Source organism: Panthera leo, chromosome B4, assembly GCF_018350215.1.
Source record: "Panthera leo isolate Ple1 chromosome B4, P.leo_Ple1_pat1.1, whole genome shotgun sequence".
In the NCBI taxonomy this organism is placed as follows: Eukaryota; Metazoa; Chordata; class Mammalia; order Carnivora; family Felidae; genus Panthera; species Panthera leo.
Genome location: NC_056685.1, coordinates 81,549,821 through 81,567,634, shown reverse-complemented (window position 1 = coordinate 81,567,634; position 17,814 = coordinate 81,549,821). Strand labels below are relative to the sequence as shown.

Genomic DNA, 17,814 nt, shown 5'->3' with positions numbered 1-17,814 from the left:
CTTTTCATTTTTCATAGTATTTCCTTGTATTAATCCTGTGCACTTAAAAAAAAAAAAAAAACTTATAGTATATGCTCTAGTAATTTCTTGAGATGTGGATTGTAATGGTAAGTTTTCTTTCATCTTACAATAATACATGACATATCAAAATTTGTGCAATATGGGGTGCCTGGGTGGCTCAGTCGGTTAGGCGGCCAACTTCAGCTCAGGTCATGATCTCGCGGTTTGTGGGTTTGAGCCCCGCAAGGGGCTCTGTGCTGACAGCTCAGAGCCTGGAGCCTGCTTCGGATTCTGTGTCTTCCTCTCTCTCTGCACCCCCCCCCACCCCCCCACTGCTTATACTCTGTCTCTGTCTCTCAAAAATGAATAAACGTTAAAAAAATTAAAAAAAAATTTGTGCAATATAGCAAGAGCATTGTTTAGAGGGAAATTTTATTTTAAATATATAATTTAGAAAATTTAATATATTGAAAAACCAGTGACCTAAGCATTCATTTTAAGAGACCCCAAGAAGAACAAACTAAAACAAAATAAACAGAAGGGAAACATAATAATAGTTTAGATCAGTTATATAGAGAATAAATATAAGACAAACACAACTACAAAATGGTTTTTTTTAAAAAAGATAAACTTCTTGTAGGTATAGTCAAGAAGGGAAAGAGAAAAAAATGGAAATTATCCAAAGTGACAGTGAAAAACAGGAACATCAATAAGATGTAACAATTATTAAAAGAATAATTAAGTACATCATAAAGAACATTTGGCCAATAAAATAGTTTACATAAAATAAACCTATTAATTTCTGTTAAAACAACTGAAAACATGAGACAGGAAAAAAAAAATATTCCAATATAAGGCAAAATTATTGAATCCATAATTAGTAATATTCTCACAAAGAAAATTCAGGGGCAAATGGCTTCAGTAGTAAATTATTCCAAAAAATTAAAGAAAAAATTATACTGATTTTCTATAAACCAATACAGAGAAAAGTAAGAGGAAGGATAATGTTCAACTTGGTTATGGGGGCATTATAACTTTCATGCCAAAATTGGAAGGGATTTTGCAAGAAGTTAAATTACAGGTTGATTTTATTTCATAATAATCATAAAAATCCTTAAATATAAATTATCAAGTTAAATAGAGTATTATACAGAAAAGGATACATATAACCATAATGTGAGGTTTGTTACAGAAATTTTAGGTTGGTTTAACCATTGAAAATAAATATAATCTACCACATTAGTGGAATAAAAGGGAAAAATAAGGTCATCTCAATACAGGAAAAACATTTGATAAACTGCAGTTCTCATTCGTTATTAAGTATTCTCAGCAAAGTAGGAACGGAAACAAAATTTGTTTGATGAAGGGGATCTAGAAAACATGTTATTTATTTTTTTATTGAAGTATAATTGACATACAATATCCTGTTATTTTTAGATATATATCATAGTGATTCAATATTCTTACACATATAAAATGATACCCATGATAAGTCTAGCTACCATACAAATTTATTACAATATTATTGGCTATATTCCCTATGCTGTACATTACATTCCCATGACTTATTTTATTACTGGAAATTTGTACCTCTTAATTTCCTTCACCCAATTTCACCTGTCACCCAACCCCCCACCCCTATAGTAAACAATAGTTTCCTGTATCTGTTAGTCTGTTTTGGTTTTTTGTTCATTATTTTGTTTTTTATTTGTTTATTATTTTTATTTTACAGAGAGAAAGAGCACATGAGTGGGGGAGAGGGGCAGAGGGAGAGAGAGAAAGAGAATCCCAAGAAGTCTCCATGTTCAGTGAGGAGCCCAATGTAGGGCTTGATCCCCTCTCTGCAAGATCATGACCCAAGCCAAAACAAGAGTTAGATGCTTAACCGATCGAGCCACCCAGGCACCCCCATTTATTTTGTTTTTTAGATTTCACATATAAGTGAAATCATACAGTATTTGTCTTCCTCTGTCTTTCTTATTTCCTGTTTTATAATACCCTCTAGGTCCGTCTATGTTGTCACAAATGGCAAGATTTCATTCTTTTTCATGGCTGGCTAATATTCCATTATAGATATTATTTATAATATATATAGTATATATTAAGTGAATATGTGTATATAATAATTGTATAGATGAACACTTAGCTTGCTTCCATGTCTTGGCTGTTGTAAACAATGCTGCAGTAAACATAGGCGTGCAGTATTTGTTTCTTTAAATTGGTGTTTTTGTTTTCTTCAGACAAATAACCAGAAGGAAAATTGCTGAATCATGTGGTAGTTGTATTTTTAATATTTTGAGGAACCTGCATACTGTTTTCCAAAGCAGCCAGACCAATTTACATTTCCACCAACAGTGTACAAGAATTCCCTTTTCTCTACATTCTCACAAACAGTTGGTACTTTTTGTCTTTTTGATAATGATAGGCAACCTGAGTGGTATGAGGTAATAATCTCATGTGGTTTTGGTTTGCATTTCCCTGATAATTGGTGAAGTTGAGCATGTGTCTTTGGCCATCTGTATGTCTTTGGAAAAATGTCTATTCAAGTTCTCTGTCCGTTTTTTGACAGGGTTATTTTTTTTGATATTAAGTTGTGTAAGTTTGTTATATATTTTAGATATTACCCCCTTATCAGATGTATGGTTTGCAAATATTTTCTCCCATTCAGTAGGTTGCCTTTTTGTTTTGTTGATGGTTTCCCTCACCATGCAGAAGCTTTTTAGTTTGATGTAATCCCATTTGTTTATTTCAGTTTTTGTTGCTATTGCCTGAGAAGACTGGTCTCCCCCCCAGAAATGTTGCTGAGACCAATATCAGGAGTTTTCCTCTAGGAGTTGTATGATTTTATATCTTACATTTAAGTCTTAAATCCATTTTGCATTTAGTTTTGGAATTGGTGTAAGATAGTGGTCAAGTTTCTTTTTTCTTTTTCTTTTTTTTTTGGCACATGCTCTCTAGTTTTCCCAACACCATTTAATGAAGACTATCTTTTCCCTAGTATATTTTTGCCTCTTTGTCATAGATTGATTAACCATGTGTGTGGGTTTATTTCTGGGCTTTCTATTGTATTCCATTGATCTTTGTGTCTGTTTTCATGCCAGTACCACCTTATTTTGATTATTAGAACTTTGTAATGTAGTTTGAAATCAGGGCGTTTGATACCTCCAGCTTTGTTCTTTCTTTCTTCCTTTTTTTTTTTTTGTCAAGATTGCTTTGGCTACTTGGGGGCTTTTGTGGTTCCATACAAATTTTAGGATTCTTGGTTCTAGTTCTGAAAAATGCCATTGGTATTTTAATGGGTATTACATCTAATCTGTAGATTGCTTTGGGTAGTATGGACATTTTAACAATATTAAGTTTTCCAATCTATGAGCATGATATAGTTTTCCATTTATTTGTGTCATCTTCACTTTCTTCCATCAGAGTTTTTTATAGTTTTCAGAGTACAGATCTTTCACCTCCTTGCTTAAATTTATTCCTACATGTATTATTTTGAATATTGAAAACTTTTCTGTTTAGTTGATGAATATGACAGGATGTCCACTCTATTGCTATTTATCATTGTATTAGGGAGCCTAGACAGGCAATAAAGAAAAATAAATATAGTAACTTGTCATTATTTGCCTATGATTTGATTATGTGTTGACATATTTAAAAGACCTTACAGGTAAATTTGTGAAGGTTGCTAGACAAAAATCAATATTCAAAAACAATAGTTATCTCTAATACTAGCAACAATTAGAAAATAAAAATTTTAAAAATTCATGTAAAATAACCACATATTATCAAATGCTGAGGAATGAATCTATCAAAATACCAGTAATATTTCCTTTTTAAAAAATTTAGCCTTTGGTTATTTTTTTTTAAGTAAATTTATTTTTGAGAGAGGGAGAAAACACGAGTGGAGAAGGGCAGGGAGAGAGGAGAGACAGAGAATCCCAAGAGGCGCCACACTGTTAGTGTGAGCCCCATGTGGGGCTTGACCCCAGGAACTGTTGGATCATGACCTGAGCTGAAGTCAGATGCTCAACTGACTGAGCCATCCAAGCACCCCAGAAATGCCAATAATATTTCTGTCAATGATGTGTAAAGCCTCTATACACTTAAAACCGAAGTATTTTTGAAAGTAATTAAATATACAGTTGGGACTGGCCTATACCATGTTTTAATGTATTAGAATTCTCAATGTTATAAAGATATTAATTTCCCCCAAATTGACCTACCGGTTCCCGGTTCAAAGCAATCTTAAAATCACTGAAGAGAATTTTTTAATTGTAGAAATTGCCAAGGTTTGTAAAGTTTTATGAGAAACAAAGGGTTGATAAGAGCAAGGTAAACTTGAGGAAGTAGAAGACAGTTTGAATTACACTACTCAATATGAAAACTTATTATAAAGCTACTATACACAGATTATTATATTATTGATTCAGAGATAAGCATATCAATGGAGTTAAAAATGATGAAACCTGAAAAAGATTCACTCACATAACGATTGATTATGACAAAATTGTCACTGAATGCAAGGAGAAAAGGGCAATTTTTTCAAGAAATAATTGTTATTTAATATTCTTATGGAAAAAAATAGTTTCCTATCTCAAACCATTGAAAAAAACCAATTTCAGATAGGCCATTAACCTTAATTTGTAAAAACTGTGAGAGAAATTTACGGAACATAGTTACCTATTTTCTTGAAAATACCTTTTTGCTGAAAGTGTTTCTCTGGTGAGGCTTCCTTGAATCAAAAACAGAATTTTGGGTCTAATTAACAGAATTTAAATTCTGAGTCCACTACTAACCAGCACTGCTTAAATATCTGAAGCATTCCAGTTGAAATGTGATGTGAGCCACATATTGAATTCAGAATTTTCTAGTAGCCATATTATAAATAAATTAATGGTATATTTTTATGTAATCAAGTATATCAAAATATTGTTTCAATGTGTCATCAATACAAATTTATTTTTGATCTGTATCACAATCAAGTGCCTTGAAATGTCATTATAATTTTGTTTTATACTTGCTTATTTCTCAAGTTGTAAATGAAGGAGTTCAGGAAGTAGTTCCGAATACAGGAAGCAATGAGAACTATCACGCCCTGATTAATGGCCACTGTTTCCGTGCTTATTGTTTAATATAGATGAAGGTACTGGTTTCATAGGTTTCCTTTGAGTTGTGGTCATTTCTGTGCCTAGTTTAGATACATTTCATGTTATTTACCTGTTTTCACAATCTTCCTAATCATTTTAGTATCTCAAGATCCAATGTATATATTTATAGATAAAGGTATAGAAACAAATACAGAGGCAGATATATAACCATTTTCCCTACAAATTTACTTGTCTTTTAAGAACTGTTAGCACTTTTAGTTCAAATTAACCTGTTAGTCTGTGATTGCTTTCAGGATTCAAAATTGTAGGAGCCTACATGTTATAATTCAGCTTCTGCATTAAGATACAAACATTTGTCATAGCTTCCTTTTTTTTTTCGCCTAAAGATATTTTTGTTGTTGTTTGTAATTGTGACAGGTGAAATAAAATGGAGTAATTTATGTTAAGGCATTTTAAAATGAATCTGAAAGGCCATTAAGCAGGTGGGCTATGTGCATATCCTCACCAGGTAGACCCAGGAACTTCTGAACAGGGCCAAACCCTAAATACTTCAAGGACTCTGCAAAAACATTTGTAACTTGCTATAGTAATGGATTTTTACTTAGTGATGGCCTTAGCAATCAGTTATGTTTAGCCAAGATTAGTTTTCTGCTGCCAACACCAATCAAAATTTTTGAAGACAATTTTTACAAGCCTTCCCTTTTTGGTTTTAAAACCCCCTGACTTTTGCTGCCTAGCGGGATATTACTTGGGTTGCTGCCCAAATCTGTGTACTTGAATTGCAAATTTTTGATCCCAAATACACCCTTTGGCTTGACTATTGCCTCCTGTCAATTTTAGGTTGACAGTGATGTGAATAGTTTATTTAATGCACTGGTCACATATCCGTTCTAAAATGTAAGGCATTAGGGGCAAGAAATTTTCAGGTTTTCTATTCTATCTCCAGGGCTGAAATGGTGTCTGGCATCAAAAATACTCTTGAAAGCTAGAACTGGAAAAGGCAATAAGCACAAGTACTCTCTCCAAAATATGCAATGAACTTGTTGGTTCTGCTTATTTTGTCTTATTTTGTTTGCAGTTTTGTAAGGTCTTGTTAAGATGTGAGGTCTGTCTTTTGTTTCTTAGAAATGTATTATAGTTTCTTTTTAAAAGAGCTTCCTAAAATAGTTTCCTTGCCAAGAGAGGTATGACTTAAAACTCTAAAGGAGTATACTTTTTTTTTTTTAATACATGTAAAGATTATTTTATTTTATTATTTTTTTTATTTATTTATTTTTTATTTTTTAATATATGAAATTTACTGTCAAATTGGTTTCCATACAACACCCAGTGCTCATCCCAAAAGGTGCCCTCCTCAATACCCATCACCCACCCTGCCCTCCCTCCCACCCTGCCCTCCCTCCCACCCCCCATCAACCCTCAGTTTGTTCTCAGTTTTTAACAGTCTCTTATGCTTTGGCTCTCTCCCACTCTAGCCTCTTTTTTTTTTTTTTTTCCTTCCCCTCCCCCATGGGTTTCTGTTATGTTTCTCAGGATCCACATAAGAGTGTAACCATATGGTATCTGTCTTTCTCTGTATGGCTTATTTCACTTAGCATCACACTCTCCAGTTCCATCCATGTTGCTACAAAAGGCCATATTTCATTTTTTCTCATTGCCACGTAGTATTTAAAGGAGTATACTTTTTATGAAAACATGATTTCTCTACATTAGCAAATTCCATTACTTCTTTGAGAATAATGCAATTCTCTTGATTGAGTCTTTGAGAGCTTGTTTTACTTGCTTGTTTCTCAAGGTGTAAATGAAGGGGTTCAGCATAGGAGCAATGGATGTAATGAGGACTACCACACCCTTGTTACTAGCCACTAATTCCTTTGCTGAAGGCTTAACATAGATGAAAATGCAACTTCCATAGGTGATGGAGACCACAATCATGTGGGAAGAACATGTAGAAAATGCCTTTTTTCTTTGGTGGGCAGAAGAGAATTGTAGAATGGCCTTGATGATGTATATGTAAGATAGAACTACACATATAAGGGTCATAATAAAGGTCAACACAGCACAGACTATGACCATCTGCTCTATGAGCCATGTTTCTGAGCATGATATCTTTAGGAGGGGGGATACATCACAGAAAAAATGGTCAATAACATTAGAGTCACAGAATTCCAGATTTAGGCCCAGGCTGAGCGGTGGGATTATGACCAAGAAGCCAGTTGTCCAGCACCAAACGATGAGTCTTCTACAGACCCTGTTGTTCATGATGGTCACATAATGCAGGGGTTTGCAGATGGCCACATACCGATCATAGGACATGGTGGCAAGGAGAAAAAATTCTGTTACACCAAAAAGATCAGTAAAAAACATTTGAGTGACACAGTTGTCATATGTGATTGTCTTGTCTCCTGTTGATAAGTTGTACAAATATCTGGGAATACAAGCAGAGGTAAATGAGATTTCTAAGAAGGAGAAATTTTGTAGGAAAAAGTACATAGCATTTTTAAGGTGAGAATCTATGAAAGTAAGGGAGATGATTATCAGGTTCCCAGTTATACTCAACATGTAGGTGAGAAATAGAAAGATGAAAATCATAATCTTCAGTTGTGGATCATCAGTTAGTCCCAGTAGGATAAAAGTTGTTACTGTGTGGTTTCTCATCATTGACTTCTGACTTCAATCTGCATTTAGAATTCAGATATATTCGATATGCACAGAGTGGTAATTAATGGAAGAAAAAACTATGCAAACAAACACATGCACTTAAAAAAGTTTTATATACAAATGTTATCAATACATTGGTATCCTAAGTTCCACAATTGTGTATTTTTGGTAATTTCACGGGAGATTTAAAAAAATCAGAAAAGTCGATATTACACTCCAAAATATTGTGGGTGCTTCCTTATCATTACATTTTATTCACAATTTATATCTTATTTTAGTTAGACCTAGGATTTGATTTTCCCTACAGGTAGATTTGACTGCTAATGCTTTGTGAGATCAATTTGTCCCTGCTCACAGACTGATTCCTAAACCTAAATCTTAAACTTTCATTACCACCATCATGCATTTCTTCCAAGTTTGATCCTTGTGATAAAGAACAAATATATCACAAATAGTTTGGGACTCACTCTGTATAGGTTCTCCACATCCACTACCAGATATGTTGAGCTCCAGTATTATAATTTAAAAAATACATGTTTTCTTTAAACAAGTTCTTCCTTACTGATTTTCCTGACTCTCATGATTTTCTGTGTAAAATCACACTCATTTTCCACTGTGGTACAGAAGACAGGAAGTGTTTTGATAACAAATATATTGTATAGAATGATAATATGTAGGTGTTGGGTGTAAAATATATAGGCATGTAAAAATCCTTACAATTTTTCTCAGTTTTCAAACTGTTTAATTAAGGTTGGAGCACATTCCGAAAAACTGTTTCTAATATTACTAACTACAAAAAAATTGAGATTAAACTATTAAACATATTCTTCAAGCATGGCTTGCTTTCACTGTGACTCAGTTTTATCATCTACAGAATGGAAATAATATTTTCCTTCATGTATACATACTAAGTTAAATGTTAGTATATAAGGTACTTAAAAAGTACATGGCTAATAATGAGTAATAAATGTATTTTAACTATTTTAATGACCTTGTCCAGAATGATTTTCCAGTCATCAATATACTGTAGTCCTGTTTTGTCTTCATGAATCTAATGAAATAATTTATGCCAAAAATTATCACTTTTTTTGTTTTTAAAGTTTAGCAAATTTCTAAGTAGAATGTGTACTTTCAACCACACAATATTCACAGCATTCTCTCATGACTTAATATCGCCTACGTGTTTACCTGTCATCTTTTTGCTTTCTAATTTCTATTTCTTTTTTCACTGGTCTCTCTTACGTTGAAATAGTTCTTAATACTTCTTAACACACATACTCTGAGTATTTTCTTGAACTCCTTATCTCTAAAAATGATTGCTCTTTAGTCACATAACCAAATGCACTCCAGACATAAAAAGTCTAAAATGAAACTCTCACATTCTCATCCTATTTCTCCCCGTGTTTTTTTTTTTTATAATATAACTTGTATATTACATTTATTGAGCCTTTACTATATGCTATATACTGAAACACTTTACATGGATTATCTATCTGGAGTAATCTTCCCTCCAGTGATCTGTATTTCCCCATTCCATCTCAGTCTCCAGTCTCCAGTCTCCAGTCTCCAGTTTTGCTGGGAATGCACATATTTAGCCATTGGTTTTTAATTTTGAGTTCTCAGAATTTGTGCTCACTTCCATCATGGCATTCAAATTATGCAACTCTTAGGTGACCTCTTATTTATTGTTGCTTAAACTAATGCTATCAATGACTATACACTATCCAAGATTAAATACTCTAAAAATGATGTTCAAAACCCATATTAGAACTTCCACTGCTGAATTTTATACAGTCAGGAAATTCATTTACCAGAGGTGAATGTGACCCAAGTCTCAAAAAAAATTGAACTGAAATGGCAGAATTTATAATACTTACACTCTGGAAGTTAATCATAGCTTCTTTCTATTAAGTTGTTTAACTGCAACTGTTCAGTTGAACAGTTGAAACGAATATAATGTTGAAAACCAGCAAGAAACTTCTGGTCACTACTGGTTGAATCTAATCTGGCCACTCCTGCAGTAATAGTGCTTGGGAATATACATAATTTCCTTGAGTTTTTATCTTCAAACAACTGTATCAGTTCCCTCACAATAGCTATAGTGCCATCACAAGCCTAGAAAATAGTTTTTTATTTTTATTTGTCTTTTTTAGCTTTTAATCATTGAGAAGAAAAGCAGGTATAAGGGCACTCCTAGTAGCCTTGGAAGAGTTGATGTTCTGAACTATTTTGCTGAGAGAGAATTTTCAAATTTCAAGCTTGATATTTATTTGCCAAATCTGCAACATAATTAATAAACGGAGTCCTTGGTGACCCAGATTCAAAAATCACTAATGAATCATCTGTGTAATCATCTTGTATCATCTGACCTTAGGGTAAAAAAAACAAACAAACATACCTAACACAGTAGTAGTAGGAATGTGGCCTTTGGAGACAGGAAAAGCAATAGAATCATTTAGGACACTGGTAGGACAACACTAACTCTTAACCTAGTCCAGTTTCTTTTTACAAATTCTTATCATGTAAGGAAGTTAAGAGATGATAGATCTCCCTGTCTGCTTTTCTGAATAGTTATAAGATGAACAAATCATATATTAAAACATTTGATTAACTATGTAACAATAAAAAAAATCACGGTGAAAAAGATAAAGACAAATTAGAGGTAGCAAAAGTTAATATTTTGGAAAATATCCTTCCATATTTTCTTTCCTATAAATATATCCATGTTTGACACGTGTAATAATTGCAAATGCACAAACATTAAAAATACCTGTGTTGGGATATACAGATTGTCTCAGCTATTTTATTCTTAGAAATGTGGGAACCTAGGTGTATCTCAATAATTATTGATATGCATCATTTTTTTAAGTTTATTTTTGAGAGAGAGAGCGAGCGGGGGAGGGTCAGAGAGAGAAAGAGAATCCCAAGCATGCTCCGCACTGTCAGCATGGAGCCCGATGTGGAGCTCGAACTCACAAACTGTGGAATCATGACCTGAGCTGAAACTGAGAGTCCAATGCTTAACTGACTGAGCCACCCAGGTGTCCAGTGATATGCATCATTTAAAATCTATTTAATATTAGTCCACTGTTTTAATAACATGAAAGTTTCAACCAACTTTTATCACTATTGTAAACATATGCTGCTTCTAAAGTTTCACCATTGTAAAATATCACTGTATGGATACTTATGCTGTTTCCAATTACCTTAAATTGTTTTGGCTTCTTTTATATTTTTGCAATCATAAAAAATTTTACAATGATAAAAAATTGTGAAAATATTTTGTACATTATCAGATAATTGATAGAATTGAAAAATTTTCATAATATTGATATATTTCTAACAACATTTTAATTTTATTAATATTATTATAAGTAATAATATTTTCTTTAAATTAGGCATATGAGTGTCTTCGTGCATATACCTGAGTCATGAAGGTACATCTTATTTTCTTTTAAATAATTATTACCTTCATTCATTTTTTTTACTTTAATTTTTATTTTTTAAAATTTACATCCAAATTAGTTAGTATATAGTGAAGCAATGATTTCAGTAGATTCCTTAATGCCCCTTACCCATTTAGCCCCTCCCCCCTCCCACAACCCCTCCAGCAACCCTCAGTTTGTTCTCCATATTTATGAGTCTCTTCTGTTTTGTCCCTTTCCCTGTTTTTATATTATTTTTGTTTCCCTTTCCTTATGTTCATCTGTTTTGTCTCTTAAAGTCCTCATATGGGTTAAGTCGTATGATTTTAGTCTTTCTCTGACTAATTTCACATACATAATACCCTCAAGTTGCATCCATGTAGTTGCAAATGGCAATATTTCATTCTTTTTGATTGCCGAGTAATACTCCATTGTATATATATACCGTGTCTTTATCCATTCATCCATCGATGGACATTTGGGCTCTTTCCATACTTTGGCTATTGTTGATAGTGCTGCTATAAACATGGGGGTGCATGTGTCCCTTCGAAACAGCACACCTGTATCCTGTGGATAAATGCCTAGTAGTGCAATTGCTGGGTCATAGGGTAGTTCTATTTTTAGTTTTTTGAGGAACCTCCATACTGTTTTCCAGAGTGGCTGCACCAGATTGCATTGCCACCAACAATGCAAAAGAGATCCTCTTTCTCTGCATCCTCACCAACATCTGTTGTTGCCTGAGTTGTTAATGTTAGCCATTCTGACAGATGTAAGGTGGTAGCTCATTGTGGTTTTGATTTGTATTTCCCTGTTGATGAGTGATGTTGAGCATTTTTTTCATGTGTTGGTTGGCCATCTGGATGTCTTCTTTGGAGAAGTGTCTAGTCATGTCTTTTGCCCATTTCTTCACTGGATTAATTTGTTTTTTGGGTGTTGAGTTTGATAAGTTCTCCGTAGATTTTGGATACTAACCCTTTATCTGATATGTCATTTGCAAATATCTTCTCCCATTCTGTTGGTTGCCTTTGAGTTTTGCTGATTGTTTCCTTTGCTGTGCAGAAGCTTTTTATTTTGATGAGGTCCCAATACATTTTTGCTTTTGTTTCCCTTGCCTCCGGAGATGTATTGAGTAGGAAATTGCTGCGGGCAAGATCAAAGAGGTTTTTGCCTGCTTTCTCCCCGAGGATTTTGATGGCTTCCTGTCTTACATTGAGGTCCTTCATCCACTTTGAGTTTCTTTTTGTGTATGGTGTAAGAAAGTGGTCCTGGTTCATTCTTCAGCATGTTGCTGTCCAGTTTTCCCAGCACCACTTGCTGAAGAGACTGTCTTTATTGCATTGGATATTCTTTCTTGCTTTGTCAAAGATTAGTTGCCCATATGTTTGTGGGTCCATTTCTGGGTTCTCTATTCCATTGATCTGAGTGTCTGATTTTGTAACAGTACCATACTGTCTTGATGATTACAGCTTTGTAGTATAGCTTGAAGTCTGGGATTGTGATGCCTCCTGCTTTGGTTTTCTTCTTCAAGATTGCTTTGGCTATTCGGGGTCTTTTCTAGTTCCATACAAATTTTAGGATTATTTGTTGTAGCTCTGTGAAGAATGCTGGTGTTACTTTGATAGGGATTGCATTGAATATGTAGATTGCTTTGGGTAGTATTGACATTTTAACAATATTTGTTCTTCCTATCCAGGAACATGGAATCTTTTTCCATTTCTTTGTGTCGTCTTCAATTTCTTTCATCAGCTTTCTACAGTTTTCAGTGTATAGATTTTTCACCTCTTTGGTTAGATTTATTCCTAGGTATTTTATGGGTTTTGGTGCAACTGTAAATGGGATCGATTCCTTGATTTCTCTTTCTGTTGCTTCATTGTTGGTGTAAAGGAATGCAGCCGATTTCTGTGCATTGATTTTATATCCTGCAACTTTGCTGAATTCATGAATCAATCTAGCAGTTTTTTGGTGGAATCTTTTGGGTTTTCCATATAGAGTATCATGTCATCTGCAAAGAGTGAAAGCTTGACCTCCTCTTGGCTGATTTGGATGCCTTTTATTTCTTTGTGTTGTCTGATTGCAGAGGCTAAGACTTCCAATACTATGTTGAATAACAGTGGTGAGAGTGGACATCCCTGTCTTGTTCCTGACCTTAGGGGGAAAGCTCTCAGTTTTTCCCCATTGAGGATGATATTAGTGTTGGGTCGCTCGTATATGGGTTTTATGATCTCGAAGTATGCTCCTTCTATCCCTGCTTTGTTGAGGGTTTTTATCAAGAAAAGATGCTGTATTTTGTCAAATGCTTTCTCTGCATCTATTGAGAGGATCATATGGTTCTTGTCCTTTCTTTTATTGATGTGATGAATCATGTTTATTGTTTTGCAGATGTTGAACCAGCCCTGTATCCCAGGTATAAATCCCACTTGGTAGTGGTGAATAATTTTTTAATGTCTTGTTGGATCCAGTTGGCTAATATCTTGTTGAGGTTTTTTGCATCCATGTTCATCAGGGAAATTGGTCTATAGTTCTCCTTTTTAGTGGTGGCTCTGTCTGGTTTTGGAATCAGGGTAATGCTGGCTTCATAGAAAGGGTTTGGAAGTTTTCCTTCCATTTCTATTTTTTGGAACAGTTTCAAGAGAATAGGTGTTAACTCTTCCTTAAATGTTTGGTAGAATTCCCCTGGAAAGCCATCTGGCCCTGGACTCTTGTTATTTGTGAGATTTTTGATTCTAATTAGATTTCCTTACTGGTTATGGGTCTGTTCAAATTTTCTATTTCTTCCTGTTTCAGTTTTGGTAGTGTATATGTTTCTAGGAATTAGTCCATTTCTTCCAGATTACCTATTTTGTTGACATATAATTGCTCATAATATTCTCTTATTATTTTTTCTGTTGTGTTGGTTGTGATTTCTTCTCTTTCATTCTTGATTTACTTATTTGGGTCCTTTCCTTTTTCTTCTTGGTCAAACTGGCTAGTGGTATCAATTTTGTTAATTCTTTCAAAGAACCAGCTTCTGGTTTCATTGATCTGTTCTACTGGTTTTTTTTTGGTTTTGATAACATTAATTTCTGCTTTAATCTTTATTATTTCCTGTCTTCTGCTGGTTTGGGGTTTTATTTGCTGTTCTTTTTCCAGCTCCTTAAGGAGTAAGGTTAGGTTGTGTATCTGAGATCTTTCTTCCTTCTTTAGGAAGGCCTGGATTGCTATATACTTTCCTCTTATGACCGCCTTTGCTGCATCCCAGAGGTTTTGGGTTGTGGTGCTATCATTTTCATTGACTTCCATATACTTTTTAATTTCTCTTTTAACTGCTTGTTTAGCCCATTCATTCTTTAGTAGGATGTTCTTCCGCCTCCAAGTATTTGTTACCTTTCCAAATTTTTTCTTGTGGTTGATTTCGAGTTTCATAGCGTTGTGGTCTGAAAATATGCACGGTATGATCTCGATCTTTTTGTACTTGCTTAGGGCTGATTTGTGTCCCAGTATATGGTCTATTCTGGACAATGTCCCATGTGCACTGGAGAAGAATGTATATTCTGCTGCTTTAGGACGAAATGTTCTGAATATATCTGTTAAGTCCATCTGGTCCAATGTGTCATTCAAAGCCATTGTTTCCTTGTTGATTTTTTGATTAGATGATCTGTCCATTGCTGTGAGTGGGTTGTTGAAGTCTCCTATTATGATGAGTTTCTTGATGTTTGTGATTAATTGATTTATATATTTGGGTGCTCCTGCATTTGGCACATAAATGTTTACAATGTTAGGTCTTCTTGGTTTATAGACCCCTTGATTATGATATAATGCCCTTCTGCATCTCTTGATATACATTTTTTTAAAGTCTAGATTGTCTGGTATAAGTATGGCTACTCCGGCTTTCTTCTGTTGACCATTAGCATGATAGATGGTTCTCCATCCCCTTATTTTCAATCTGTAGGTGTCTTTAGGTCTAAAGTGGGTCTCTTGTAAACAGCATATAGATGGGTCTTGTTTTCTTATCCATTCTGTTATCCTATGTCTTTTGATTGGAGCGTTGAGTCCATTGACATTTAGAGTGAGTACTGAAAGATATGAATTCATTGCCATTATGATGCTTGTAGAGTTGGAGTTTCTGGTGGTGTTCTCTGGTCCTTTCTAATCTTTTGTTGCTTTTGGTATATGTATATAATATATATATATATATATATATATTTATATATATATATAATATATATATATATATATATATATATATATATATATATATATATATATATATATATATATATATATATATATATATATATTCACCTTTGTCCCCTCAGAGAGTTCCCCTTAATATTTCTTGCAGGGTTGGTTTAGTGGTCACAAACTCCTTTAATTTTTGTTTGGGAAACTTTTTATCTCTCCTTCTATTTTGAATGGCAGCCTTGCTGGATAAAGACTTCTTGGCTGCATATTTTTCTGATTCAGCACACTGAATATATCCCACCACTCCTTTCTGGCCTGCCAGGTTTTTGTGGATAGGTTTGCTGCAAACCTGATCTGTCTTCCCTTGTAGGTTAGGGACTTTTTTTCCCTTGCTGCTTTCATGATTCTCTCCTTGCCTGAGTATTTTGTGAATTTGACTATGATATGCCTTGTTGATGGTCGGTTTTTGTTGAATCTAATGGGAGTCCTCTGTGTTTCCCGGATTTTGATGTCTGTGTCTTTCCTCAGGTTAGGAAAGTTTTCTGCTATGATTTGCTCACATAACCCTTTTACATCTATTTCTCTCTTCCTCCTCTGGGACCCCTATGATTCTGATATTGTTCCTTTTTAATGAGTCACTGATTTCTCTAATTCTTAAATCATGCTCTTTTGCCTTAATCTACCTCTTTTTCTCTGCTTCCTTATTCTCTATAAGTTTGTCCTCTATATCGCTGATTCTCTGTTCTGCCTCATCCATCTTTGCTGCCGCTGCATCCATCCGTGATTGCAGCTCAGTTATAGCATTTTTTAAATTTCATTCTGGCTATTTTTTTACTTCTTTTGTCTCTGCAGAAAGGGATTCTAATCTATTTTCGACTCCAGCTAGTATTCTTATTTCGTGATTCTAAATTCTGGTTCAGACATTTTGCTTGTGTCTGTGTTGGTTAAATCCCTGGCTGTCGTTTCTTCATGCTCTTTCTTTTGGGGTGAATTCCTTCGTTTTGTCATTTTGAAAGGAGAAAAGGAATTAATGCGGTAGAAAAATTGAAATTAAAAAAATTAAAATTAAAAAAATATTAAAATTAAAAATTAAAAACACACCCACACAAAAATCAAATAGATGATGCTAGATCCTAGGTGTGTTTTGGTCTGGGTGTAGAAAGTGGTTTGACAGATTAGAGAAACAAACAAAAAAAAGGGGGGGGGAGAGAAAAAAAAGGAAGTCATTTGAGAATTTAAAAAAATGAATACACTAAAGTAGGCTAAAATACACAAAAGTAGAGAATATAGTAGAAAAAATTATAGAAAAGTATTTTTAATAAAAATTAAAAAGAAATGAATTTTTTTCATTTTCTGTATTTAAGAAAAAAGAAAAAGAAAAAATAAAGGAAAAGACAAAAAAGAAATAGTTTGAAAATTTGAAAAAGTGAATACACTGTAGTAGACTGAAATAAAATGATGGGAGTAAGATAAAATTTGAAAAAAATTATATAAAAGGAAAAAATATAGTAATAAAAATTAAATAAGAATATCTTTAAAAGAAATTGAAAGTAAAAATGAAGTTTTTCTCTTTCTGCATTCAAGAAAAAAGAAATGAAAAAGAGAAAAAGAAAAAAAGGAAATTGAAAATTTGAAAAGGTGAGTACACTGAAGTAGACTAAAATAAAATGATTGAAGTAAAATAGAATTTGAAAAAATTTACACAAAAGAAAAATAGTAATAAAAATTAAAGACAGATATTTTTAATAAAAATTGAAAATAAAAATGAGTTTTTCCTCTTTCTGTATTCAAGAAAAAGAAAAGAATTGTAAAAGAGAAAAAGGAGAAAGAGAGAAAAAAAAATTGAATAGATGAACCTGCTAGCAGATTGAAGTAGGACTGAAATTGCTTTGTTTTCCCCTAGAGGTCAGTCCATGTAGCTCTTTATAGTCCATAGATTAAGCCGGTGGTGAGTGGTTTGTGTTCTTGAAGAGTGAAGTTGGCCCAGTTGGTCAGGGCTTGGTGTAACAGCTCTGCTCTCTCCTAGATGGCACTGCTAGCCTACAGGGGTGGATTGTTGTGGTGCTGGTCGGTGTGCGTGCGCATGCGCAGGAGCGGTGAAAAATGGCACCACTCAGCCACCCAGTCTGTTCTCCCGGGTCAGCAGTCGCGCGTGGGTCCTCCGTTTTCAGCTCTCGTCCACTCCCCGCTTTTCCACTCTCTGTGACCAGTCCCCAGGCGGTACCTGTCTCCCAAGTTTTGTCTCAGATGCTGCTGTTTTCCCCAGCCCCTTACTTCTGAAGGACTGGGGCTTTGACCTGCTCTGCCCCTCTGCGGGAGGGTTTCAACGAGCGATGGCCGAAAGAGCAATGGCCGAATGTCGGCTGCACCGAGGAATGCATGCTGGATCCTGCTGTTGCCGGTGCCCTGAGACTGCAGTCAGGTGCCAGCCTGCCCCTCAAAAAAATCGCGAGACAGTG

General features: G+C 34.4%; 1 protein-coding gene across 1 annotated transcript; it reads right to left on the bottom strand.

Annotated features, from left to right (window-relative positions):
* Nucleotides 1-6,830: 6,830 nt before the first annotated feature.
* On the bottom strand, nt 6,831-7,769 carry LOC122223632 (olfactory receptor 6C2-like). Its single transcript, XM_042944608.1, has one exon. The coding sequence runs from the start codon at nt 7,767-7,769 to the stop codon at nt 6,831-6,833; it is 939 nt and encodes a 312-aa protein (XP_042800542.1).
* Between the last annotated feature and the right edge of the window lie 10,045 nt (nt 7,770-17,814).

Excerpts from the sequence above, each read along its gene's own strand:
- LOC122223632 (XM_042944608.1), bottom strand. The coding sequence starts at position 7,769 with ATGATGAGAAACCACACAGTAACAACTTTTATCCTACTGGGACTAACT.